At 55.1% G+C, this 26557-nt stretch overlaps 1 protein-coding gene across 3 annotated transcripts; it reads left to right on the top strand.

Moving 5' to 3' along the window:
* Positions 1–26348, top strand: TRIM29 (tripartite motif containing 29). 3 transcript variants are annotated; one of them, XM_053594970.1, is made up of 10 exons: positions 1–970; positions 9362–9457; positions 10030–10263; positions 11417–11615; positions 14518–14619; positions 16848–16940; positions 18964–19062; positions 20444–20542; positions 21925–22001; positions 25170–26348. In XM_053594970.1, exons 1-10 carry the CDS (start codon positions 167–169, stop codon positions 25230–25232), a joined length of 1866 nt encoding a protein of 621 aa, XP_053450945.1. In that variant the 5' UTR covers positions 1–166; the 3' UTR covers positions 25233–26348. The 3 variants fall into 3 exon arrangements, with proteins under 3 accessions (XP_053450945.1, XP_053450944.1, XP_053450946.1); XM_053594969.1 differs by having other exon boundaries at positions 20441–20542; XM_053594971.1 differs by lacking the exon at positions 20444–20542 and having other exon boundaries at positions 6–970.
* Positions 26349–26557: the final 209 nt, after the last annotated feature.

Below are 26557 nucleotides of genomic sequence, written 5' to 3'. Positions count from 1 at the left end.
TGCCTGCTCCTCCCTCCCTCCCTCATCCTCCTCCCCCACGTCTCCCCACAGGTGTGTCTCTGGGCCCTGTGGCTGCCTGTCCCACTCCCCGCTGAGACGCCCGCTGGAGCGGTCACCCACCCTGTAGCCCCAGTGAGCCCAAAGCAGACCCGCCAAGCGACCCACAATGGACGCTGCAGATGCCTCCAGGAGCAACGGGTCCAGCGCAGAGGCCAGGGATGCCCGGAGCCCATCGGCCCCCAACGGCAGCCTGGAGAATGGGACCAAGGCGGATGTCAAGGATGCCAAGACCACCAACGGGCACTGCCCGGACCCAGCCGAGGGCAAGAGCCTGGGTCCCGGCCTGAAGGCAGGGGAAGGGAAGAGCGCGCTGTTCTCGGGCAACGAGTGGCGCCGGCCCATTATCCAGTTTGTCGAGTCCATGGACGAAAAGAGCTCCAGCTACTTCAGCATGGACTCGGCGGAGGGCAAGAGGTCCCCGTACGCGGGGCTCCAGCTGGGGGCCTCCAAGAAGCCGCCGGTCTCCTTCGCTGAAAAGGGGGAGCTGCGCAAGTCCATCTTCTCGGAGCCCAGGAAGCCCACGGTGTCCATCGTAGAGCCGGGGGAGGCCCGGCGGAGCAGCTACCCCAGGGTGGACTCCGGTCTCTTCCCGCGCTCCAAGCCGGGCTCCGAGGAGGTGCTGTGTGACTCCTGCATCGGCAACAAGCAGAAGGCCGTCAAGTCCTGCCTGGTGTGCCAGGCCTCCTTCTGCGAGCTGCACCTCAAGCCCCACCTGGAGGGCGCCGCCTTCCGCGACCACCAGCTGCTCGAGCCCATCCGGGACTTCGAGGCCCGCAAGTGCCCCCTGCACGGGAAGACGATGGAGCTCTTCTGCCAGACCGACCAGACCTGCATCTGCTACCTCTGCATGTTCCAGGAGCACAAGAATCACAGCACCGTGACCGTGGAGGAGGCCAAGGCCGAGAAGGAGGTGATGCACGGGGGCCCCGGGCGCCCCAGCCTCGCTCCCTCGCCCACCCCCTCCACCTGGATCGCCTCTGTGGGGCTTCCCTAGTGTGGGGGGCTAACGTCTCTGCTACCCTTGGCTCTCTCAGAAAACCTTCTTCCAGACTGGGGGTCAGAGGTGGCTCCTCAGGCTCCTAAAGTCTCATTTCTTAGATGAGCATTTAATAGAGGCTCAGAAAAGATGGTGGGTTTGACCAAGTTGTAAGATAAGTTTAATTAACATCAGGGCATAACACCCAACAGCACACAGCTTCCTCCTGGGCTCTGCGCTGGCTGCAGAGTCTCTTCTTTTTTCCTTTAAGGGAGAGAGAGAATTCTTCTTACCTGAGCAGACTGGCCCCTGGGGGATGGTTTGTGGGGGAGAGAAGATACCAGGAGGCAGGAATTTGGGGGGCCATGGAAATGTCCTTTCTGCCGGCTTTGCGGTTCGCATTTGTGGTTCAGTGGCTGCTTGTTGGATCGAGTCCCTCTCGGTCTCCTTCGTCCTTGCCTCGGCTGGGCTCTGTGCGTTGCATGTGTGATTGATTGCACGTGGACGTGCCTATGCCTGTAGATGGACACCCATGGTGAGGGTGGGAGTTGGTGTGTGGATGGGGCAGAAATGTACAGACAGTCCTCGACCCACGATGATGTGAACACAATGCATTTTGAGTACAGTACAGTTATCCAGTAAGTTACATGAGACATTCAGCTCTTTGTTATAAAATGGGCTTTGTAGGAGATTAATTTGCCAAACCTAGGCTAATGTACGTGTTCTGAGCATGTTGAAGGTAGGCTTAGCTGTTTGGTAGGTGAGGTGTATTAATGCAGTTCAACCTATGACATTTTCAGTTTATGACGGGATTCTCAGGAAGTAACTGTAAGTTGAGAAGCATCTGTGTCTGTGTGCCTCTGGTGTGCGTCTGTGGATGTTGGTATACATCTGCATACGTGATAGTAAGTGTGTTTGCTGAGTTCGAGTCACTGATTCTGCCTGTACTTCTACTAGGAGGAGCAGAGGCAACTGGAGGCTTGTGGATGTAGCGCCCCTGGGGACGGTGATTTGGGGTAAGGGCCCAGCTGTGGCTGCTGCTGTTTGCCCCACAGATGCTAGGCCTGCTGGCCCCTGCAGCAACACAGCTCTCTGCTGTGGGCCACCGCCCTGGGGCAAACCTTCCAGACCTCCAATGCAGGGGACTCAGCTTTCCTCAAGGGCTTCTGCACCCTTCAGAACGGGGCAGCACAGGGGTCCCTCCCTACCCAGCCTTTTTGACCATGAACTTGTTGATTACTCTCTCCCTGTACCTTTTGCCCACAACCCTGGTCGGGGAGGGATAAGTTAGAGATAGGAACAGAATCTTTCCAGAAGAATCATTTGGCCAGGGAGGTGTTCCTAGCTTCTTCCAACCTCCCACCCCCACCCAGCTCCAAGCTTCCTACTGGGTGATACAGACTGGCAGAGGCCATGAAATCCACTCCTCTGGAGCTTACTTGGGAAGTCAAAACAGACCAAGGGGCAACCATCTTCATCCATGGCAGCCAGTAACTTGCAGAGCTTCAGAACGGGTTTTAGGGCATGTGACAGAGTTCCAGACCTGGTATTTGCTTCTAACTAGCTGTAAGGTTATGGACAAGTCTCTTCTATTCTCTCTGCCTCAGTTTCCCTATATGCGAAACCAACGGGTGGGGGGTTAGATTGTTGGTTTTCAAATTACTCACAGAGCCCCAGGATTCTTGGAAATACCTTTAAGGCCTAAGGGTGGGGCAGGGAGCAAAGAGGAGCCAAGAGGTCAGAGGCTCCAGTGTCCACCTTGACTGCAAACAAGGCATGCTCTTATTGAGCTGTGCTCTATGTAGCATTTGGCTCCAAATTTTATCTGAATCAAGGGTATCTCCACTTAAGAAAAGCCCAAATGCCCCTGGAAGAGGTGATTCTGGTGGGCAGGAGGGTCCTAGGCAGCCCTGTCTGGAGGCAGCAGGAGCTCAGAGTTCACGTTCTGGAATGGAAGCTGCTGTAGGACTCACAGATAGTCTTGCCCTTCAGGCCCCGTGATGTAGGTCAGGAGGCAGAGCTCAGGTGTACAAACAAGCCTGGGAGCACCTGCCAGTTACACAGAAGCAGCTGGGAATAAGCCAGTCCCAGAGGATGGGGGGTATTGGCAGTCCTCCCGCACCTCGCAGATGGGGCACAGGCCCAGAGGAAGCAAGGGACCTGTTTAAGGTTCTTGTTTGAGCAAGAAGCTCCCTAAGTCCTCTTCCAATGTTTGAGAGCGTATTAGGGAAAGTGCCCCAAGAAAGTGGGATTTGGGATACGTGTGTTTTAGGAGAAAATGAAGCTCCACCAGGGTGACTTTAATGGTGAGAGCATCAGGCACCCAGTGCTTATGCGGGCACTCAGGGTAGGCAGGGAGGAGGAGGGCCACGCAGCCAAGGCTCTGTGCTGGGCCTGAGCAGTTGGTCTAGGCCTGGCTCTCCCAGAATGTCAGATGTGGGGGACCTCAGCACAGAGGAAGGTTAGTGGGTCGATGGCCAATATGAACAAGCATTACCAGTCCTGGCATCCTTTGGAAGCATCTCCTGCAGACCCAAACATCAACTCACACATAGCTTTTTGCAAGGAGCCCCACGCAGAACCTGTTCTGCGGGCCTGCTGGTGAAGGCCTGCTGAGGTCACCTTAGCCCTGTCTGAGATGAGCACCCATGGCCGTGGTGCTCATCTCCTGGGCCTCAGCTCTAACTACAGACTCCAGGCAGAATCCATGTTAGAAAAAGGTCATGATTTGGTGTGGCAACATGACCATCCCTTCCTCTGGTGGCCCGTGGGTCAGAATGTTTCCAATTCTACTCAGATGTCACAAGGGCTTCCCTAGATGGCCTCCTGTCAACCCTCCTGCCTCTGGCCATTTCCCAGGCTAGGTTAGGCGGGTGAAATTAAAACGATTGTGTACAGCCCTTCTGCGTCTCATGGCCCTTATTTCTGTCCAGCCCAAGCCTCTCTTGCTGTAGTGCCCCAGGATATTAGGACCCCTCTCAGAAGGACAGCTGCCTGCTCTGGGGTGGCCCTGCCCTGTCGTGGGTCTGGCCTGGGCTCTGGGGTGATAGCACGACAAGGCAAATGTGGAGGACACTCAGCCTTGAGTGTCGCCCCGAGGGTCTCAGCCACAGCGCCTCATCCTTTCTCAACTCCATCATTGGACTCAGTTTACGTTTCTCACCATGCCCCCTGGTTTTGTTTTTCATTTAACTGCCCAATTCTTTCATGAAGGCTGAGCCACCAGGCTGCTGGGCACAGGCAGCCTCTAGTTCTTGGGTTTCTGAGCTGTGCTGTTCTGGGTAGGAGCACTCTTTGGGCAGGCAGCAGTGACTGGGGTTTGGGAAGGAGGGTAGGCTAAAGGCCAGAGGTGTCCTGGAGGGGACTATGCAATGGAATGGGTGAGAAAGGAGGTGGGGTGACCTTTCTGGGTGCTGAGAGGGAAACTAAAAGAGATTTGGAGACAGGAAGCAGGGAAGGAAGGCGACAGGTGGGAGTAGCCCAGTCTCCACACAGCACACCTGTGGGCCAGGTGCTGGGCTTGGCACTTGCGTGGTCACTCCTCACAGCAGTCCTATGGGCTGAGAGTGACTGCACCTAATTTTACAGGTGAAGAAACAGGCTCACAGATGCCAAGAGAGTTATACAAGTTACAGTACTTGAGAGTGGCATAGCTGGAAATCTTCTCCACCATTTTAAAACTTTCTGTTTCCGTAGGATTGCTCACAGTAACCACAGACTCTTGGGCTCAAGCGATCCTCTTGCCTCAGCCTCCCAAGTAGCTGGGACTACAGGCGCCCACCACAATGCCCAGCTATGTTTAGAGACAGGGTCTTGCTCTAGCTCAGGCTGGTCTCAAACTCCTGAACTCAGGCAGTCCAACTGCCTCGGCCTTCCAGAGTACTGGGATTATAGGCGTGAGCCACCATGCCCGGACTTCCTTGGGGATTCTAACATGTAGCCAAGTGGGAATCACAAATCTAGTCCAATTTTATCATGTGGAAACAGAAGCCCAGGGAGGGGCGGTGGCTCTTGATCTGGAGACAGCCAGGGGGATGCTTTCCTCTTTTATCTTGCCCTCCCTGCTCCGAGGCTGTGAGAAGCAGAAGGATCAGTAAACCCCAGTCGTGCAGAGTGACACTGGGCTGTTTGACATCTGGGTGGAAATGGAGAAATCTATCCAGCATTTCAGATTCTTATCCAGATAATTACCATTTGTCTGAGAGTACAAATTCGGCAATTAACTGGCTCATTTGGCAAATGTCACAGCTGACAGCCCATGTGGTTAATCCAGATGAGGGGCCGATCAGGGCCGATCTCCCCTTCCCTGGAGGCCATGCAGGTGCACCTGTCCAGGTGAGTGCTCAGGTGTTTCTGTGTCTGAAGGTCCTGTCCAGGCAAAGGCAAGGCCAGCTGCTGAGCCACCATCTGCTTTCAGAGAAACTTCTGGTCACCCAAAGCTGAAGGATTTCATGGCTGGGTGGCCCAGGCAGGGCCCATCCCCGGCATCACCAGACGAGTGTGGGAGACGGAAACAAAGGAGTCATTGAGGGACAGGCCTGGGCAGAGTGAGGGAATGAGCAGGAAGCAGGAGGACGTCAGGAGGGAGGTGTGGGCAGGGGTGGGGCTGTAGGGAGCTGAGGCCTTGTCACACATCAGGGGCTCCAACCACATTCCAAGGGAGGATAGAGAAAGGGGGGTAGGAAACTGGGGCCTTGGGAGGCCATGGAGAGGGCACTGGGAGGAAAAGGGGGGCCTCAGGAAAGAGGTGAAATTGCACCACCTGCGCGGCAGGGAGAGAGCCTGAGAGGGGTTAGCAGGCTTGAAGGGGAGGGAATAGCGACGTCTCAGAAAACACAGAGGCTAGTCTAGAGTCACTGCCTCTTCAGGCCATGTAATCGCTTCTGAGTCCTGTAGTTGCAACTCGGCCTCATTGCTTTCTAAATGTGCGAACTCAGGCAGGCTATGTAGTTTCCCTAGGCCTTGGTTTCCACATCCGCAAAGTGGGGACAATGCTGCTTACCTCCACAGGGGGCTTTGCAGATTAAAGGAGAAAATTCCTGCACGTGGTAGATGCTCAGTGATCCAAGTTACCTTCCCTCCTCCCAGTGCTGAAGAACAGCCCAAAGTCTTCTCATGATCTATTACTTCTTGTACAGGAAAAAATTGTCAAAAGCAGCATCCCTAGAGGTCTCACCCCAAACTGCAGGGTAGGACTCATCCCAGAGCTTCATGGAGTTCCCCCCCGCCCCCCACCGCAATGTCCCTCCCAAGAGCCTGCCCTGTCCTGCAAGTCTGGTCTTGTGAGGTGTGCAAGGTCCCTTCTCAGCCTGTGTCTGATTTCCTTAGTGTCCCAGAGAAACAGGAGGCCGAGTCTCTCTTCCACCCTGGATGATTCTTCCGCCCACTGCTGCAGACAACTTGTCTCCACTTCTAACCCTCACAGGTTCCCAGCTTACCTGCCAACACCTCTGGCTCCCCTCTCCATACCTCAACCAGCCCCACTGCCCTCTTCCCTTGCTTACAGAATGGACTCACAGGAGCCTGGCCTCCCTCTGCCCTTGGCCTAGACCTGTCATTTGTTCTGAGCCCTGCTGGATTCTGCACTCCCACACTCAATCCATCATTCTTCCCTCCTGGCCGGCAAATCTCCCCAGCTCACCTGGGGAGACCTTTCCTCACCTGTGGCCCCAGACATACAGCCCTCAGCAGGTCCCCTGCATGCTTCTGCTTGCTGCAGGCATTTGGCTCCTTGGCCTTCACCTTTGGTCAAGCCTTCTCCCACTTGCAGGTGGTTAGCCCACCCTTACCCCTTTCCGACCTCCACCCTGTCCCCCCACTTTCTCTACTCTTCACTTGGTGACGAGCTGAGCTCTATTTTGCATCCTCAGCCTAGAGTCTTAACCTCCCCATGCCCCATGCCCTTCTCTCTCTTCACTCTGTGTTGAGACAGCACACACACTACATCTGGATCCCAAGCCAACGACACACACTGTCATCACCTCTGATCACTGCCAGGGCCTCCCCTGATCATACCTGCCCGCTCTCTAAGCTTGCCTATGCCCGGCTGACCTGCCCACCACTCTGCACTCACTCCTCTGGGCATGGTGCTAGTGAAAGGACCTAGCACAGTACTGGTCTGTGGACAATGGGACCGCTGTTCAGTCGGTGCTCACTGTGTGCTGATTTCCTTCTGGGAGCTTCCCTCCCTGATCCCAATCCACCCCACAGTCTCCCTGGGATGGCCTCTCCCCACCTCCATGAAACAGATGGAGCTAGGGAGGCGTGAGACATGAAGGAGCTGGTGAAGGATGTCTGTCTGTGCAGTTTCCAACTACTAGATTCCCTATCCTGGGCTGGGGTGAGCTCTTTCCTGACCCCCATTGCTCATTTCAGGGAAGGCTTCCTCTCCCGATTCATGGCAGGCCTGAGGGAGGGAGGGAATGAACTTCTTGTCTTTCCTCCTCATTAAGCCTTGTTCTGGGGTGGTGAGGTGGGGGCAAGAAACTGAGGTGCCAACCCCTCCATACCCGAGCCGGATCAGGAGGTCTCAGCTTCAGTGGGTCAAAGGCCTCCCACTGTCCCCTTGACCTCAGGCCTCACTTGGGAGCTCTCCAGGAGTGGGGAAGTTGCCTGGGATGGACTCATTGTCCAACCTCTTGGCCTCTTCCTTGCAGCTCAGATCCATCGACCGTGTCCAGCTCCTCAGGGCCCTTTGGGGCTGCTGGACCTGCCAACTTTTGTTTCTGGGCTCCTGGGCTCTGCATCCTCAGAGTGTGAGGGTCAAGTCTTCCATCAGTAGTGGGTCTTCCTCTCTTTGCTCTCCTTGGCCCACTTACCCCTGGCCTTGTCCACAGACTAGGCCAAACCCCCATATTCATCTCCTTAGAGTCCTCTCCTCTTGACAGCCTTTTTCCATCTCTGGTGACAGCATTTTCCATGCTATGGGATTTCCAGCCTGTTGCTGGGGGTGGGTGCGATGCTTACTTAGAACAAGTTAGAGTCTCATTGCCTGGAGAGCCCAGGAGCATAATGGTGGTAGTGGTGGGGCAGACCATGGGATCAAGGACGCTGGGGAGTTCTGTGGCTCCTGCCTCGTGATTGACTCACCTTTTCCCAGACAGCCCAGGAGCCCTATCTACATTGGCTCCACTTCCCTGGGTGCCTATAGCAGGCACCAGTGGTACCCTCCACCTGGTGGGGCATTCAGAGGTATGCCGTGTGGTGCGGCTCTGAGCCCAGCGGCTCATGACTCATTTCAGACAGAGCTCACATTTCTAGTGGTTTGTGGCTTCCTCACCCTGGACATTCTTTTGGGTTCCTCAAGGAGACAGCCAGAGAAAGGGGTGGGACTCTGCATTCAAAACCCAGCTGTGGCGGTGAGAGTGTGAGCAATCCATGGCTTTCTTGGGTGCATTGGTCTTCCTGTCTGTCAGGTGGAGATCACCCAGCTGTCTTCCAAGCTGGAATGGTCGGAAGATCAACTGAACAAAAGAGCTGCCTCTTGGCTTGTTGGATGGGATTGGCTGTAGCTTCATGCCACCCCTCTCGTCTCTGTTATAGCTGCTTTTCAGAGAAGGGCATTTCCCCGAGTAGAAGGCAGGTAGAGCTATGAGAGCTAAAGTCCCAGCACCCTCCTGATAGCACCTCTTCCCACCTCACCCCAGACCCCGACAGTCTGCATCTTCCCCTGAGCAGAGGTCCCCAGAGACCCCCCCCTTCCCAGCCTCTCTACCTTTGGCCTCATTCTCTAGCCTTTTCCCCCAGAGATGCTGGGTAAAAGTCCCTGTCTTGCCCAAAACTGCAGAATGCATTCCCTTTCTCATAAACAGGTTTATAGCTGAGCTTGCCCAGACAGAGTCCTTGCCAGTGGCAACCCTGGCTCCTGCTTGCAGCACAGGCCCCACGTCATGCCATAGAAACAGTGTACACTGTTACTGTCATGAGACACTCCCTGGGCTGGGCCGAGCCTGGTCAGATTCCCTTCCCTTTTTCTCCCCAATGGCTCCTGGTCCACTGAAAGGAGCAAGAACCCTACAAATAAGCTTTTCTGCTGCTTACGTTGGGTAGAGGAGCTAGGCAGAGGGTTAGCCCTTATAAAGCCGTGGCTAGGATGTTTGGCCCTGGTGGCCTGAGGGTGCAGCGAGGTGGTGTTTGACTCATTGCTGGATCCTTGATGACTGGCATGGTGCCTGGCAGAGCTGAGGTCTTGATAAATATTTGCTGAATGAAGGGCTGAGGGATGAGTGATGAGCCCTGTCTGAGAGTTTGCTCCCTGGGTGGATGCACTCCCTGGGTTTCTGGTTCTCTCTATCTCCTTCTCTAATCTGGGCCCTTTCTCTACAGACAGAGCTGTCACTGCAAAAGGAGCAGCTGCAGCTCAAGATCATTGAGATTGAGGATGAAGCTGAGAAGTGGCAGAAGGAGAGGGACCGAATCAAGGTGAGCAGCCAGTAAAGACCCCAGCTCTGCCCTGTAACGTGTCTTCCAATATCCTCCGCGTCTACTCTGCCCAATAGATTACCCAGCTGCCAAACACGTGCCGTTTCTGCTTACTTATGCCAGCGTGGCTAAACGTACACCTGCCATGGTTTGAGTAGTTGTAAATCACAATCTGAAATCTTTGACTCTGGATCTTAGCTACATAAACAGCCAACTGTTCACTTTCTGAATGATGCTGGGCTCTCGCCGGGGTTTTGGGGACATACCCTGACTCATGGGAGAACTCCCAGGCCCACAGGGAGTCACTCAGCCATGGAGGGCTAGCTCATGTCATGCAGAGGAAGAAGCCCCGGTGGATAAAGAAGGGTGTGCTGTAAAGAACCCAGCCATCTCCATTAGTAGGTGGCATTCCTCAGTGGTGCTTTTGAGTGAGATTCTTAGCCAGGTAGGCATCCCGGGTTGGGACAGGAGGAATGCTCTGATCCTGTGCTGGAACATAAAGATGCACCCCACTAGGGAGACTTTTTTCATTACTAAATTCTCCTTTCTCCTTCCCTTGACTCTGGGCCTAGAGCTTCACCACCAGCGAGAAGGCCGTCCTGGAGCAGAACTTCCGGGACCTGGTGCGGGACCTGGAGAAGCAGAAGGAGGAGGTGAGGGCTGCGCTGGAGCAGCGGGAGCAGGACGCTGTGCACCAAGTGAAGGTGATTGTGGATGCTCTGGATGAGAGGGCCAAGGTGCTGCAAGAGGACAAGCAGACCCGGGAGCAGCTGCACAACATCAGCGACTCTGTGCTGTTTCTGCAGGTAAAAGTGACTCCTCCACCACTCAATCCCTCCCATCCATCTTCCCAAATACTCATCCATCATTTGTCTAACCACCTATACATTCATCCACCATCCAAACAACCATCCATTCAAGCTTCATTCCGTATGTCCTTTTAATTCTTCCAAACAATCCATTTTCCTATCTTACTGTCAAGATGGCATGCAAATATCACCTTGTACTGACTTCAACTGACATGGACTAGCAGTGCTCCAAGTTCAGTGGGAACGAGTTCTGTGATTGATTAATGATGCCTGCTTGGGGCATAAGGGAAGTGGCAGGTGTCTGCTGCATACTTGTTATCTTTGATCTGGTCTGTTTGTCTATTCATTCTTCCATCCTTCCATCTGCTACAGTGTTTCGGATTCTACCATGTGCCCAATACTCTAATAGGTGCTGTGGCAAATACAGAAGTAAAAGACATGGTTTCTGCCCCCAAGCAACTGCAATGCAGCTGAGAAGATAAGACATGTACAATTAGAGAGCAATATAGAAAAGTGTGTAATTAAATGATAAAGCATATGGCTTGGGAGATAAGTGCCTGCGATGCTCAGAGAAGGACAAGCAGGCTGGAGAAAACAGATAGCTTTGTGGAGGAGGAGAAGGAGTTAGAACTGGGTCTTGAAGGCTGGTTAGGATTTGAGAATGAGGAATCATTCCCCACTGAGGGGCAAGGGAAGTGAGAAGTGCAAAGGTGTCCAGGTAGGATTGAGTGTGGCACCTGAAGATGGGAATGCTACCATGATTGACCCAGCCATCAGTGGTAACACCATTTATTTAATGCTTTTACTCCTAAAGTCTTCCCAGCTTGTGTCCCTCTCATAATCCCTTCTGATGTAGACATGATGGACCTGTCTTAGACGTGGGAACTGTGGAGTCACATATCCAAATGCTAGTGCCATCAGGATGTTGGCATCTAGGATACTTCAATTGAATCTTTCACCTTACAGAGAAGAAACTAATGTCTGGTGAGGAAAAGTGTGGGGCTAGTTAATAGCAGAGTCGGCCTAGAATCCAGCTCTTCTGGCACCCAGCGCTGAGTCTACCAGCTGGACCATGAGAACCGCCTGTAGAGAAGGGTCCTCATAGCTCATAAAGACCAGGACGGTAATGGCTTCTTTCCTTTCTCGGTAGGAATTTGGTGCATTGATGAGCAATTACTCTCTTCCGCCACCGCTTCCCACCTATCATGTCCTGCTGGAGGGGGAGGGCCTGGGACAGTCCCTGGGCAACTTCAAGGATGACCTCCTCAATGTGTGCATGCGCCATGTTGAGAAGATGTGCAAGGCGGACCTGAGTCGTAACTTCATCGAGAGGAACCACATGGAGAATGGTAGGTTCAAGGCCATGGTGTCTGTCTCCCAGGTCAGTTCCTGCTGCCTGGTGCATGCTGACATTCAGCTGGCTGGCCCCTCATTGTTCCCACCCACCTAAACCCCACTCCACCTAAGGGTCATGGATTCTGCTCCCCTTTGAACTTGCTTCCAAAGTTATGTACCTATTGCAAGGGGCCTTCTGAGCAGGGAGTCCCTGGGCCCTGGCTCCACAAATGCCTCTTCTCTGTGGGTCATCCACCAAACTCAGATCTACATCTGATTGTCAAGCCCAACCAACAGCTGTATGGACGCTGCTCCTTGTACGGGCCAGACTGTGAACTGGTGGTTTTGCAGACTCCAGCAGATGTGAACGAGAACTACAACCATGCTTGGAGGGAGAACTTGCCTGTCACCCTGGTTGTGCTGAGAGCAGGGCTGAGCCAGAGGCTGGACTTGGCCTGGCGGGCTGGGCTGGGGACAGTGGGATACAGCTTCTCTGTGACTTACCAGCTCCCCGAAGTCAGCTTTTCTTCTGAGTCATGCTGTCCCTGCAGGGGTCAACTGAATCATCTTACAGAAAGTTTCCAAACCTGAGAAACTACCTTGTTACAATGTCCTTTTCTACTGAGTCCCTTTGGGGCCTGAAGCCTGGGCACTTTCTCCCAGGCCCCACCCAGCAGCCCAGGGCCTTGAGAATATAGTCTTGTTAATGATTTCCAGCCCTAAACACCCCAAAGAAAATGATCCCCTCCTGGTCTCCAGATGGAACACATGATTCTTTGGGGTGAAGAAGGGGAAGGTGTGTGCAGAAGGGTTGGTATCACTGTGTACCTTAGTGATAGTGGCATTACAGTGTTCCTGTGAAACGTGGGGGACATTCAATCATATCCAAGGACAGATAAACCATTTTAGCAAGACAATCATTTGGCTTCAAACTGCACTCAGATCTTGAAATTCTCCTAATGACAATAGGTGACACTAATGGTTATGGTGGCGGCTGATGATGGTTGAGTGCTCCCTGGATACTGGGCATTGCGCTGAGCTCCTTCTGGCCATCACCTTATTTTCCCTGCGGGGTGTATTGCATTTAGTAGAAGAGAAGGCTGAGGCTTAGAGAAGCCTCCTTTCAAGGGGCACGGCTAGGTAGGAAGTTCGCAGGGGTCTAACACTCTGCGGTTCAGTCGCCCATGATTTCTCATCTGAGAAGCTGCTGCTGTTGCTAGTGGCTGTAGCCGTGAGGTTGAGGAGTGTGGTAATCACTGTCGCTGGGCTACACACCCCTCAAGTAAGGTCTGCCTGGACCCAGAAGGATGGCCCTGACTGGGGTGGGGTGGCCCATGAGCCTTGAGGGAATCATTCAGCCTCCCCATGACTCCCTGTCCCATTTCTAGGTCACAATGGTGCTGGCCCTGGCTTCTGTGCAGGTGTGCCTGCATCCTGTACAAGGTGTGCATTGAGTGACAGCCAGGAGCAGGGATGGGTGCTGCTGATTCAGCTGCCCGCACCTGTGCCCGAGGCCTCTGGGGGAGGCTCCTCTGCCTCTGCGTTGTATTTTGTAGCTGCTGCCTGGTTGTTGGGAGTGTGTCTGCTGTAGGAGGCCGGGGATGGGTGGCCAGTGAGTCAGACCTTGGAGTGACCATCCACTCCTCTCTGGTGCTAGCCTGCCCACCAGACCAGGGTCTTATCCCCATCCTCAAAGGCCCAGGCTGCTCCACCCTGGGCTCAGTGGGGGTGAGGGTGGGGATAACACTGAGGAGGGTGGTGTTCTTTCTCTATTTTTGAGATGGAGTCTCACTCTGTTGCTCTGGGTAGAATGCCGTGGCATCATCAGAGCTCACAGCAAACTCAAACTCATGGGCTCAAGTGATCCTCTTACTCCAGCCTCCCGCGTAGCTGGGACTACAGGTGCCCACCACAACACCTGGCTAGTTTTTCTATTTTTTTAGTAGAGACGGGGTCTTCCTCTTGCTCGGGCTGGTCTCAAACTCCTGAGATCTTCCTGCTCAGCCTCTCAGAGTGCTAGGATTAGAGGCATGAGACTCTGCACCCGGCCTGAGGGCATTTCCTTATTCTTTCCATATCTGCTGTGTGCTGGGATCCTACTAGGCACAGTGAAGACGGGGGTGAGGATCTGAGCCACTCATCTTCTTCATGCCCAGGGAGAAGGAGAGGGAAGGACAGAGAAGCACAAGACAAGGAATTCATAGGAGAAAGGAACAGCGTGGAGGTGGCGGGGGGAAGTTAAGCATTAAAGCAGATCTGAGCTGGGGGTCTGCAGGTGGGTGCCTCCCTCCCCCCCCCCCAGCAGCTCACCCTGCACAGCCACCTGGATCTCTGGGACCTTGTTTCCCCACCTTAAGATGCCATCAGTGGCTAGAACTGAGTCTAGAAGAGGGGAGTCAGGGCTCAAGATGCAACTCTGCCCTGTGGACATGTGGCATTGGGCAAGTTGCTCCAGTTACCTCCCGAGCCTCAGTTTCCTTATCTGTCACTTGGGGATGTTCGTGCCTGCCCATGAGCTAATGTACAGATCAAATAAGAAATGACTCAGATGCTACCTAACAAATGCAAACAATGTAACCCAATCGTATGTACCCTTATATTCATCAATAAGAAGGAAGGAAGGAAGGGGAAGGGGAAAGAGAAAGGGAATGCAACAGTACACTATAAACTGTAGAGTACGTGTGTGTGATCTAACAAAGGGTCTGTCCAAGAGGGTGGCTGGTTCCCTACAGACACCCCCACAAGAGCTCAGGAACACAGCGGATGCTGGGCAGTGTTCATCGCTTTGCAGAACCTAGACTTTCCCTGGACAGAGGGGTAGGCTGTGGGTGACTCAGCCAGGCCTGGGGTGTGCCCAGGGAGCCAGGTCCTCTTCCTCACCTGTCCCTCTGCTGCCCCACCCTCTCTCCTTGCTAGGTGGTGACCATCGCTACATGAACAACTACACAAGCAGCTACGGGAGTGAGTGGAGTGCGCCGGACCCCATGAAGAGATACTCAATGTACCTGACGCCCAAGGGTAAGGCTGAGCCTCCTTGCCCCAGGCCTGTGTCCCCCCCTGCCACAAGAGGCCCTCAGAGCCCATGGGAGACCTCAAGTCCCCACCCTTGCTTCTCTGTCCTTCCAGAGATCTCCAGGCTCCCCTCTGCAGGCTAAAGCTGTGTGTTGCTTTTGCTCAGATTTTTGTGGGTCTTGAGCTCTGCGGGGAAGCTGCCTCCCCCTAGAATAGTGGTTCTCAACTTCCTAATGCCCCAGCCCTTTAATACAGTTCCTGTGGGTCACGACCCACAGGTTGAGAACCACTGCCCTAGAATAATTCTGTTCCTCCGGGACAGGGAAGGATAAGCCTCTTCTTCTGAGAGTCCTCTCCGTGCCACCTGGGCCTTCAGACCCCTCCCAGGCAGTCCCAACTTGCAGGGTGAAAACTGGGTGAGGTGCAGACCAGTGCCGACCTGTCCTTGCCCTGTGGTGGCCTGTCACATTCTTGGGCACCAGCAGCAAACCACAACGATGCCCGTTACATAAGGGTGGGCAGAAGGGGCGTGTGTGCCTGTACATGAGGGGCAGAGGGGCCGGGGGCGCGGACACAGGGAAGGCACAGGTGCAGGAGAGGGAAGGCTCAGGGCCTAAGCAATAATTCTCTCTCTCTCTCTCTCTCTCTCTCTTTCTCTCTCTCTCTCTCACACACACACACACACAGAATGGGCTGGTGGGGTGGAGAGATGAGCTCATCGGAGGAGAGCCTCCGCTGCTCCACCCAATTTGAAAACAACCCCTGGGCTTCTCGGAGTTGGGTTCTACCCCCTCCAGCATTCCTGCTGTGGGCCTGGCCCTGCCAGCCTGTGCTGTCCCAGGGTGCTGTCCCTTTGGTCTGGATGAGAGGATGAGCTGTGCTAACTAATCTTCTCACCCCTGCCTCACCCTGGCCCAGTCCTGTGCCCCTCTCCCCTGATGTGGCACCGAGACCCTGCTTGCCTCCTGGCTCTGCAGAAGGGTCAGGGCTGAGTGTGGGCCCCCTACAGGCTATGGGAAGGGAGCAGCACAGCAGGCGGGTGGGGAGGAGGACCTGCCAAGATATGCCCCCAAGAGTCCAGGATGGGGGGACCCTGGGCTGGCCATTGCCCTGTCTGGCCACAGCGTCCCTATCTGAAAAGGGAGGTGGAACTCAAATGCCAGGAGACCTGTCAGCCCTGTTGCTATGAGTCAGTCCATGACATGACGTTTGTGGTGGGAGAAACAGGCTCCCCTGGTCCCCCTGCCCCAGGCTCTGTGAGCGCAGCCTGTGCTGCAGACGGGAGGGAGGAGGAATCTGCCCTTGGGGAGCTCCCAGGATCAGGGCAGAGGCCAGGCCAGGGCCGAGGAGAGTTGTCAAGGAGGTTGGGAAACACTAGGAAATCACCAGGGCCCGAGTCTGGGAGTTTGGAGAAGATAGGGATGGGCAGTGGCTGGGACTCCTTCCCAGGGGGTGCGACTGTGATGGGCGGGGGCCATGGGAAGAGGAACTGTGGGCACTTTGAGTTCCAGGAGGGACCTTCGGGTGCTGGGCAGCCGACAGGACTTGGGGGCATGGTGTAGTCTGAGGGCTCGGCAGAGGGGAAGAGGCAACAGGGGACCCCAACACGTGTGGGGAGCTCATAGTCTCCATCTGTTAAGTGGGGTCTGGTCCCCCTCTGCCTTCCTCACAAGGCCACTGTGGAGCCCGGGTGGGTGGGTAGGCTCCAATCCCCCTGGGGGTACGTACCAGCACCTGGGACATGGTCTCCGGCCTGACTCATCAGGCCACTTCATGTGGCTCCTCCCTTACTCGGCCAAGCCCATTGCCCCTGGCCCCACAGTTACCATGCCTTCTCTGCCTCCCACGCACCCCCTTCTCAACCTCTGGGGTCTCATTCACAGTAGGGCTGGCTTTTCCTGCCTGCTGGTGACCCTCAAAGCCCCCAACTAGGTGACCATAAATCTTAATCTTTCCAAGTCCATGTGGGTTTATAGCTGATGCTCTCAGCATGATTACTAATAGAGCCCCCCTACTCTTAAAAGTATCTTAGTTTGGGTGGTAAATTAAGTGATTACCTTATGCTAGACTCAAAGAACCTCTCTTACCAGAGGAACCTAGGGCCTGTGACAGGCACTGGGGAGCTGTGTGGGGGCAGGGACTCCTGCACCAAGACCCCTCAGTTGGAGGCTCAGGTCTCATGCTGAGCCAGACCCCCTTCCTGCCATGACGGGCCCTTTTCCTCTGCCTTACAGGTGGGGCCCGGACATCGTACCAGCCCTCATCCCCTGGCCGCTTCTCCAAGGAGACCAACCAGAAGAACTTCAGCAATCTCTATGGCACCAAAGGTTGGTAGGTGGGGCCCCGTGGAAGCTATGCAGGTGGGGGAGGGGCATTGGGGCCAGGGCTGGGCTCCCCAGTGTAAGTAAGATGAGTGTGGGGGCCCCAGACACGGATTGAGAGGGGTCCTATGAGCGTGAAGTTGGTGTGTGTCTGTGTGTGTACATGGGCACACGCAGGATGTTGTTTGTTAGGCTACAGAGAAAGTAGCCAGTTGCCTTGAATCCCTGGGAATCCCTGAGTCTTCTTATCCCTGAAGGGTGATTCTGGGGAAACTGGGGGTGAGCTGTTACCTGTTATGGCATGAGGATCTTTGCAGATTTGCATACTTCTTCCTTGAAAGTCTTTAATACAAGTTAGTTTAGCCACAAAGGGAAAGGAAGGCATGATACGAAATGGTGCTATCCCTGGAACCTTAGGAGGTGTTGTCGCCACAAGAGGTTAGTGAGTGACACCTTAAGACCTTGAAGAGGTGAAATGGGGGAGACATGGCTCCCCAGGGGAGCTGCTGAGTGCAGGGGCTCCCTTTGCCCAGTGCTCTGAGGGGACCACTGTGCCCAAGGGGAGGGCCACATGCTTGATGAGTTCTGGCTCTGTCCCGAGGGTCCTGGGTGCATGCCAGCCACATCCCCAGTGCTCCTGTCCCAGACACAGCATTGGGAGGACCCTTCAGTGCCTTCGGACAAGGCACACGGAGACCACAGGGCTGGGTGCCCGATGGACAGGGCAATGCCTGGCTTCCATGTCCAGAACTGGACTCATGGCTGTGACCAAATTCATCCCCCCTCGTCACATGCAGTAGATGTGAGCTGCATCATGACAGGGCTGTGTCTGTCTTGTTTGCTGCTACAACCCCAAGGCTCAAGGATAGGAGGGGCTCCAGGGACAGATGTTGAAAAGAGAGTGAAGGAATGTGTGACTGAAAGGGCTGGCCTCTGACCTCTGAGCCTTGGGTGGATACCTCACTGAGGGCCCTGCCCCAGAAGCTTCCTGACACCCCTGTGGGAGGGCTCAGCACTGGGTCACGTGGCCAGCCCCACCCATCTTTGACCCCTGAACCCAAAGGCCAGCCCCCAGCCCTCCCTGTAGACAGCCCTGGGAGAGGACTGCTGGGCCTGGTGGCTGCTTCTACGGAGCGAGTTTGGTTGAGGAGGCCTCTCACGCTTCAGGCCTTGGGGTGCTGGAGAAGGGCATATCATCCAGAGGGCCTGACTCCTGCCCCACTTGCACCCCCTCCTTCCCCTGGACTACAAGGCACACTTGTGCCTGGACGTCTGTTAGCCTATTCAACTGGGCAAACAGAATTTCAGGAGTTTGATCAGCTGCCTCTGTCTTGAAGTTTGAGGATGTTTGTAATTATTTGTTCATTGTTCACGCATTTATCCATCAGCTTTCTAGGTGCCTTCTAGGAGCACCTTCTAGGAACCAGGCTCTGTGCCAGTCCCTGGGTGTGCTGCTGGGCCAGACCCCACTGGGCGGGCAGACAATTAAACACACAACTGCCACTTGGAGACTGGGGTGTAGGGTGATGGGGCCAAGGCACAGGTGGACTTGGGGGAGGTGACGTGTAAGTTGACACTTGAAGACCCAATATGTGAATTTGCCAGGGTGGGAAGCAGGAGGAATGTTGTAGGCAGAGGACCTGGTCTGGACACAGAGCCTGGGGTGGGAGGGAAGATGGTGTCCTGGACACTGAGGGCTCGGGCTGGCTGGGGTGTTGAGGGATGGAGGGCGGGACAGGGAAGTCAGGAAGTGAGTGGGGATGGTGGGGTAAGGTGGTCACGTTAAGACTTTGCCCCTTATGCTAAAGATAGTGGCCTTTAGGTAGGACAGAGACATGACTGCTTTTTATATGTTAGAAAGAATTTTGATGGCAAGACGATTAGGGAGGTGTCTCCAGGGACACAGGGGCATATTAGCTCGAGATGTGGCTGGGGCTGGAGAGGAAGAGCTATGGAATTGGAAACATCCTGGACCCTGCCCTCTCAAGCCTGGCTGCCAGGGTCTGATGCCCCTTCTCTGCCCTGCTAGGTAACTACACCTCCCGGGTCTGGGAATACTCCTCCACCATCCAGAGCTCTGACAATGACCTGCCTGCCGTCCAAGGCAGCTCCTCCTTCTCCCTGAAAGGTGAGCGCTCCCCCTTGCCCCCTTGGTTTTCCTCTGCAGAGGCCCCTGCTTTGGTCTCTGCTCCCACTCTGGTCAGTTCCTCCCTCACCAGGAAGAGAAGAGAGCCCGGGCCTGAGAGCAGTGAGGTCATCACAGCCTTTGCTGTGTACCAGGGCTAGGATGGGGGCTGGGCCAGTCAGGGTTTCTCAGGCCTTCTTCATACTTGGTTGCTAATGATGCGTCGAGAGAGGTCTTTGCTCAGACAGGTGCAACATGCCACGCCCACTGTACCCCCACCTCTGAGAGCCCTGGGGTGCTTCTGTCTCCCTTCTTCACAGAGTCCATTTACCTCTGTTCAGCTGGTGACTCCCAGTGCCGGTTGACTCCAGGGCCCCGTGGCCATGTAGTGCTCTGATGCCCCCAGGGCCAGTCCTGCAGAAGCCCCTTTGGGAAAGGCAGGACAAGATGTCTTGTAAGGCACCCCCTTCCCCTGTCCCCACCTGCCTGCTGTGGGCAGCACTCTTTGGCAAAGCTGAGGGGTCAGTGCCTCCTGTCCCCTGGGGTTGGGGTCATCCTGGGGGAGGCAGGGTTGAACTGGATCCTGGCAATAGATCCCAGGCCTCTAAGTCTCTCCTGTAAGATCCCAGAGACAGCTCTGGTGGCTGTGGTGGGAGTCACTGTCTCTTGGCACCCCAACATCTGGCCCCGAAGAATAATGAGCAGGTTGGGTGGGGCTGGGAGAGGGAGAGGGAAAGAGGCTTTCAGGGCAGTTAAACCCCATGAAGTGGCCTCGGAAGTGGCTGTATCACTCAGCTGTCCCTTCTAGCCTGGTGTCCCAGACCATACCTGAGCAGGGATTCTTGGAGCTCTTAATAAGAGAGAGGAGAAGGGAATATGAGCAGAGGGGCCAGCTCTAATATGAGTAGCACCCCAGGGACATCCTACCCTTGGGACGGGCCTGGCGAGCTTCAGGACTTGCCTTCCCTGCTCTCTGGTCCAGCCTGGATGGAGAGGCGGCCACCCTCCAGTGTGATTTGGAGCCCTCACATGTCCCAGTATTTCCTCCTCAGCCTGCTAGACTCTGCTGTCTAAGGCACTGCAGCAAGAGAGCCACTTAATGAACACACTTGGCCTGGGAGGCAGAGCCCAGCTCCCCAGGCTGGCTGGAAATGGCCTTAGACAGGGCTCTGGACAGGGCCGATCTGTGTGGGAGGGCAGCCCCGGCTGTGTGGACTTTGCCTCATGCACCCGCTCTTGGAGGCAGAGCATGCGCAAGGCTGCCAGGCTGGTTCCAGGGGCTGGGTGATGGCTGCAGGAGCCACAGCCCAGAGTGAGGCAGGAGCCCCTCCGGCCCCTCCTGGAACCAGCAACATGCCGCTAATGCCTCTCTCTCTCCCAGCAGGCCCTGGGAAAACCCCCTATCAGTTCACCATCTTGGGACAGGCCACTGCAGAGTTTTCCAAACCACTGGATCGCAGTGGACTGTTTAAAAATAATCCCGGTATCTGCCCAATTTCCATCCCCCTCCCTCCCTCTCCCTCAGCGGGGCAGGTGGGACATCCTGTGGGGGCTCTCTGCCACTTCTGAGGTGTCCTGGTCCCTCCTCCCCAGAGCTCCCTGGAAGAGGGGTGTGCGCCCCACCCTCCATCCCAAGCTCACTCTCCAGCTGGACTGCTGCCTGCTGCACAGGGCTGGTGTACGGGCCACCCCACCCATCCCCATCCTCATCTCTCTCATGGCTGGCATGGGATTTTCTTTCTGGGAACTGAGAAGTGAGGCCTGAACCTGTCTCTCTCAATCTCCTCTCAGGACCCATGGGACCATATCTTTCCAAAGGTGCCCCAGGCCCAGCTGCAGAAGAGATCTGGTTCTCGGCTCCGCCTCTTCCCAAGTCTCTTTCTCAGGGCCACTCTGGGCAGGGCAGCCTGATAGTGCTGCAGATCTCACTTAGACCAGGGCAGGACAGGGTTTCCCCAAGACAGGCCGCAGTCTCACTGGACAGAGGTCTGGCTCAGGACAGATCCTGTTAATTTCTTGAGCTCCTCTGAGTCCGGGTCTCTGCCTGTCCCTGCAGGCTGATGGCTGACACCAAGAATGCTTTTCACTGTTCTGCAGGCCAGAGCTCCTTATAGAGCCCCCAGGGCTGAGAGGAGGGGCCAGGAAGGGTGGCTTGCACCTTCGCAACCAAGCTCAGACAGCACCATCCGCTCTGGGCTTCTTGGGCAGGCTGTCTTAACTCTGGGCAAGTGGCCATACTGGAAAATTACTGCCCCTCTGTGGGCCTTAGTCTCTGGTTAATGGAGAGCAACAGAGCTGGTCAGAATGAATGTGAATATGGGTTTTAGAGTCTGGCAAAGCCTGGTTTTGAATTCTGACGGCTGTTTGTATGCTGTGCAATGCAGGCAAACTGCTGAGCTCACAGAAATGGGACCTGGGCTAAATGAGGAGATGTGCAAAGGTCCCGGCACAGTGCTGGGCACAAGTGGGGCTCAGTAGCAAGTGGGAAGCAGCGTGCAGTCAGCACTGGGGGGTCAGAATGTGCTCCTCCCCCTGGGAAATCCTAGCACGGTGGGCTTAGGAGGTGGCTTCCTGGGCTCCAGGGAGGGGTCTGTGGCATGAACTTCGGGGTGGATGGAAATCCTTGGGGAGCAGTGTGATGCTGACGTGGATCTGGGGGTGACGCTCCCCTGCTGCCCGGCTCAGCCCACCTGGCTGGCTCCCCTTCCTCCTGTCTGGCTGCTTCCTCTTCAGGTGGCTGAATTTGGTAATGGGCTGAATGACGCTTGATGGTCACTTTGGGGAAGGCAGCTGTGCTGTTCGGGCCCTGGGGGCCCTGGTCTGCCAGCCCATGCTCCTGCTGACTGGAGCCTCTTGTCTTTCCAGGATATCCCTCCCTCATGCGAAGCCAGACCCCCAAGGCCCAGCCCCAGACTTGGAAATCTGGCAAGCAGACTTTGCTGGTGAGTGACCCACCTGGGAGAGCCTGCCTGGGCACAAAAGGAAGGTCCCAAGGGGAAACTCCTCTTCATGTTCCCAGGGCCTGTGGGCACGTGATTGCCTCTGAGCCACGGGGTGGAGGAGGCAGCAGTAGATTGAGCACCTGCAGATAGCCAAGGGCAGTAGAGACCCAGGGCCAGCAGGCAGGGGACCTGGCCAAGCATACACTGTCTAGGCCTCAGTTTTCTTTTTCTTTTTTTCTTTTTTTTTTTTTTTTTTGGTTTTTGGCTGGGGCTGGGTTTGAACCCGCCACCTCCAGCATATGGGACCGGCACCCTACTCCTTGAGCCACAGGTGCCGCCCTAGGCCTCAGTTTTCTAACCTGTGAAGTGGGAGACCCTGGTTTGTTTATTTGGAAAATGATTGTTGGGTGTCTATGCTTATGGAATGACAGCTTGCTCCCTGCTGGCTCTGGGATTGTAGAACACTCAGTTGAGGGGACAGATATTGTAGGTATGGGTCCCACCTCTTTGGGGCGATTACACAGTTCTGACAGCATAAAGGCCATTGGGATAAGTTAGGGTGTATTTAGGGTTCAGTATCTGATGACCTTAAGTCAGAGGCATTAGAAAAGTAGCACAGTGGGAAGTACGGCCTTGGAGTCCAGGCCCTCTGCTGTGCTGACCATGGGTTTTAGAGTGAAGTCTCCCTTTGGGACTCTTATTTCTTGCCTTTTTTTTTGTGTGTGAAACAGTCTTGCTCTGTCACCTGGGATAGAGTGTTGTGGTATCATCATAGCTCATAGCAACCTCAAACTCCTGGGCTTGCACCATCTTCCTGTGTCAGCCTCCTGAGCAGCTGAGACTACAGGTGCACACTCCTATGCCTGGCTAATTTTTTCTATCCTTAGTAGAGATGGAGTCTCACACTTTCTCAGGCTGGTCTTGAACTCCTGAACTCAAGCGATCCTCCTTTCTCAGCCTCCCAGAGTGTTAGAATTACTGGTGTGAGCCACTGCTCCTAACCAGTTTCTTGTTTTTTATAGTGTGGGTGCTATCAGGATCTCCAGTGCCCATTAGCCCTGATGTGCCTGGGCGCCAGTCAAGACCTCAGTGATCAGGGACTGTCCTTCATATGCTAAGTCTCTAACCCTCCAAGCATCTCCCTCCTGAAGGCCTCTGCTAGGCCTTGCTGAGGGCTGGTCGGCTGTCCTGGTGTGTGTGCATGTGGCATCAGAGGCTCTGCGGGAACAGGGTCTAGAGCCCCAGCTCCTGCTGTCTTTACATTTGGAGGTCAGAGCATAGGGAGGTTATTTGCTCTGGACCAAAAAGAGTGACTAGGGCTGGTTTAATTGGAGAGAATCTTTAATTTGCTGGTGATGGGAACTAAGTGATCGTGTATGTAATTTGGAGCTGGGCCCAGGGGCATTGCAACAGCAAAAAGCAGATATGGAGAGAAAAAAGGTTTCTGTTCCTAGACTTGGCCCTCCCCCTCCCTATCACATGCTTTCCCACCCTCCCAGAACCTCGGTCCTTGCAGAAAAGGCTCATTGCACCTTGAGACCCCTGCCAGGAGGCAGGTGGCACTATGCAGAGAGGCTGGCCTGGGAATCAGGACACCTGGCCTCAGCCCTCTAACTTGCTGTGCGACCTTGAGTCCTATGTGCCTCAGTTTCCCCTTCTGTAACATAAATTGGATGACCCGGATGATTTCATAGCCCTTCCAGCTCTCATGTGCTATTAGCTAGGAAGGGGACAGGGTGGGAGAGCACCTGCTGGGAGTCACTGGACATGTTCCTGTTCACCCACCACTCCAGGCTCCTAACCAGGCAGCCCCTGATTCCCTGATCTGTGGTCCACGTTATGAACCTGACCTTCCAGAAAGAAAGGCACAGCCACTTTCAGGTCTATTTGCTTTGCCCCGTGGGCTGGCTGCTTTAGGCTCCAGGCTGGCACCTGGAGGGCAGGAGACCTGATTCCAGGGCCTGCTCTGCCACCGAGTCACTGTGTGACTTGTCTGTGTTCTTTTCCCTTCCTGAGTCTCAGGGTTTTCCTTTGTTTAATGGGCGGCTTAATCAAGGTCTGCACTAAGGACTGTCAGCCCTGGCACTTACTCCACAGGCCCCTCTCCCACTGTGGACAGACGCAGGCAAGGCTATGACAGGACCTGCAAGTTCCTGAAAGGCGGGTCAAGGGTAGGGGCCAGGATACCCTTGGGGTGTGTGCATGGGGGGTGTCTCCTGTACTGGGATCAGTGGGGCATGGGGTGGACTCAGTCTCTGCCTCAGTTCAGGGACAAATCTATTCCTCGAGTTCCTCTAGGAGACGACAGCACTCACATGGGCAAGGAGCAGCTAAAATTTGCTCTTCCATTTCAGTCTGGAGGGCTGCCATCTCAGGACCCCCATGAAGTGACTGGGGGAGATAGGGGTTCTGATTTCATGAAATCACGGGGGTATGAGGGGGCTTGGAGAATTGCCACTGGGCTCTGCCCCTGAGTACTGACTGGGGGGGGTGAGGTAGAAGCCTGGGACTGCATTGAGCTGGGGCAGCTATTTAGCCTCTGTGCACCCTTCCCTCAGAGAGGACTGTGCAGACAGAGCAGAAGCAAACACTTGAAGCTTTCTCCACTCGAGGAGTGATGCAGAGATGTGTGGGGGTGGGGGCGGACTTGTGCCAGACCTCTGGGCCTTGAATTCCAGCTCCTCTACTTGCCAGCTGAGAGACCTTGGGCAAGTTGCCTAGCCTCTCTGTGCCTTGGTTTGCTCAGCTATAAAATGCATATGATAATAGTAATCCGTTTTATTGGGTGGTTGTAAAAATTAAATGAGTCCCTCCATATAAAGCACTTGACACAGTGCTGTGAAGCTCTGTAGACATAAATGGTAGCCATGGTGGTGCTGGGAGGGCCTTCATGGGCTGTGGAGAAAAAGTTCAGCCAATTTGATGGCAAGCCGAGGTTCAAGGTCACCACCAATTAATGGGAATGAACTCTGATTAGGATTTGAACCTGGAGATTTTGATGTCAGGGACCACTCCCTGATCTCAGGAGAGAGAGTTCTTATGGGTCAAGCCACAAGGTCCTCAGAATGGTTGGGTTTGGACCTGGCTGGAGGTAGTGGGGGGTGGGTGGGTCTGGCTAGTGGGCTCGCCTGCCACCCAGCCTCCCTGACCCCTCTTGTTTCCTCACAGTCTCACCACCGGCCATTCTACGTCAACAAAGGCAACGGGATGGGGTCCAACGAGGCCCCGTGAGCTCCAGAAAGGAGGGAATGAGTCACCACACCCCCTTCCTCCTGGCCTTGCTGCTCTTGTCTCCTAAGCTACTGTGCTCATCTGCGTGAGGGAGAGCACCTTTGCCCCTGCCTTCCCCAGTCCTCCCTGGCCTCCCATGGCAGTCCTGGCTGCCCTCGCTTCCCCGTGGGCTACACTCCACCCACGCCCTTTCCTGCCAGGTGACTCCTGATGTCACCACAGTTCCTGCATTCAGAGGCCATCCCCTGGCTGGGGCAGGATAGGTGGGGTCTCCCCTGATCTGCCACCCTCCTCCTCTTGGGCTGCACACACAGGGATAGCAGTAAGGACCCAGGTGGCCTCAGCCTGCCTCTCTCTCACATGCCCTGCTGTCTCTAGGCCCTTGACTATTTCTGTCATTCCCCTTCCCCTGATGTGGTCAAGAGGTGGTGGGCCTCGCCTCCTGCTTCCCAGCAGACTGGCCCTGTCTAGAGAAGCCTGGCCCTATGTGCCTTTGCTAGCCCTACATACCCATGCCCAGCCTGGCAGAGCCTGAAGTCCTTGGCCACAACAGATGGAAAACTGTCAGGGTCTTGGCATCACCCTGTGCCGGGCCATGGGTCTCCATTGCATTCATTTGGAGTCTGAGGTCCTCGGAAGGGGGTTTCCCCTGGTTGGCAGGGTGATTCTAGCCAAGATATTTCTCTCTCCACCTGCCAGGACAGGTAATTCCCTTGACATTACATAACCCACCCATGAAAATAGCCACTGGCCTGGCCACACAAAGGAATTGCCACTGACCTATAGGATTTCATGATTTCTCCTGGAATGGAAGGCGCGGCTGCCCTGGTTGCAGCAAGAGCTATTGACAAGGGTGCCTTACGCAGGGCCCCTCACTCCTACCCACTGCCCTGTCAGGGTCTGCCCCTTCCCTCTGACGACCCTGCAGGTTGCATGTCACAGGGCCCAGGCCTTGGGGAGGAGGCCCATCCAGGAGCAGTGGGGTAGGGTCATCCCTTCTCTCTCACCCACCACCCCAGAGCTTATGTAGGGGCTATGGGAGGGGGCCAGCCTACAGGGTGGGGAAGGGAGACATTCAGCTTGGGTTCCCCCCCCAAATAAACCATTTACAAGTCACTTCTGTTGTATTGAATAAGTGTTTCCCTGAGTGTCCCCAAAGGGACTGGCCACATTCTCCTGGACAGACCTTTTCTCTCTGATGACTGTCCAGTCATCTTCCTTCTTTCCTCTCAAAGATGTGGCTCCTTCCCCAGCTGCTGAGGGTGCAGTGCAGGGGCCTGGGCCTTGGTTAACAGTGAACACAGGTGGGGCTGGGGGGCACACTG

The sequence above is a fragment of the Nycticebus coucang genome, chromosome 6 (genome assembly GCF_027406575.1).
Source record: "Nycticebus coucang isolate mNycCou1 chromosome 6, mNycCou1.pri, whole genome shotgun sequence".
In the NCBI taxonomy this organism is placed as follows: Eukaryota; Metazoa; Chordata; class Mammalia; order Primates; family Lorisidae; genus Nycticebus; species Nycticebus coucang.
The sequence above is the reverse complement of the archived record's forward strand: the minus strand, read 5'-3'. Positions and strand labels throughout refer to the sequence as shown.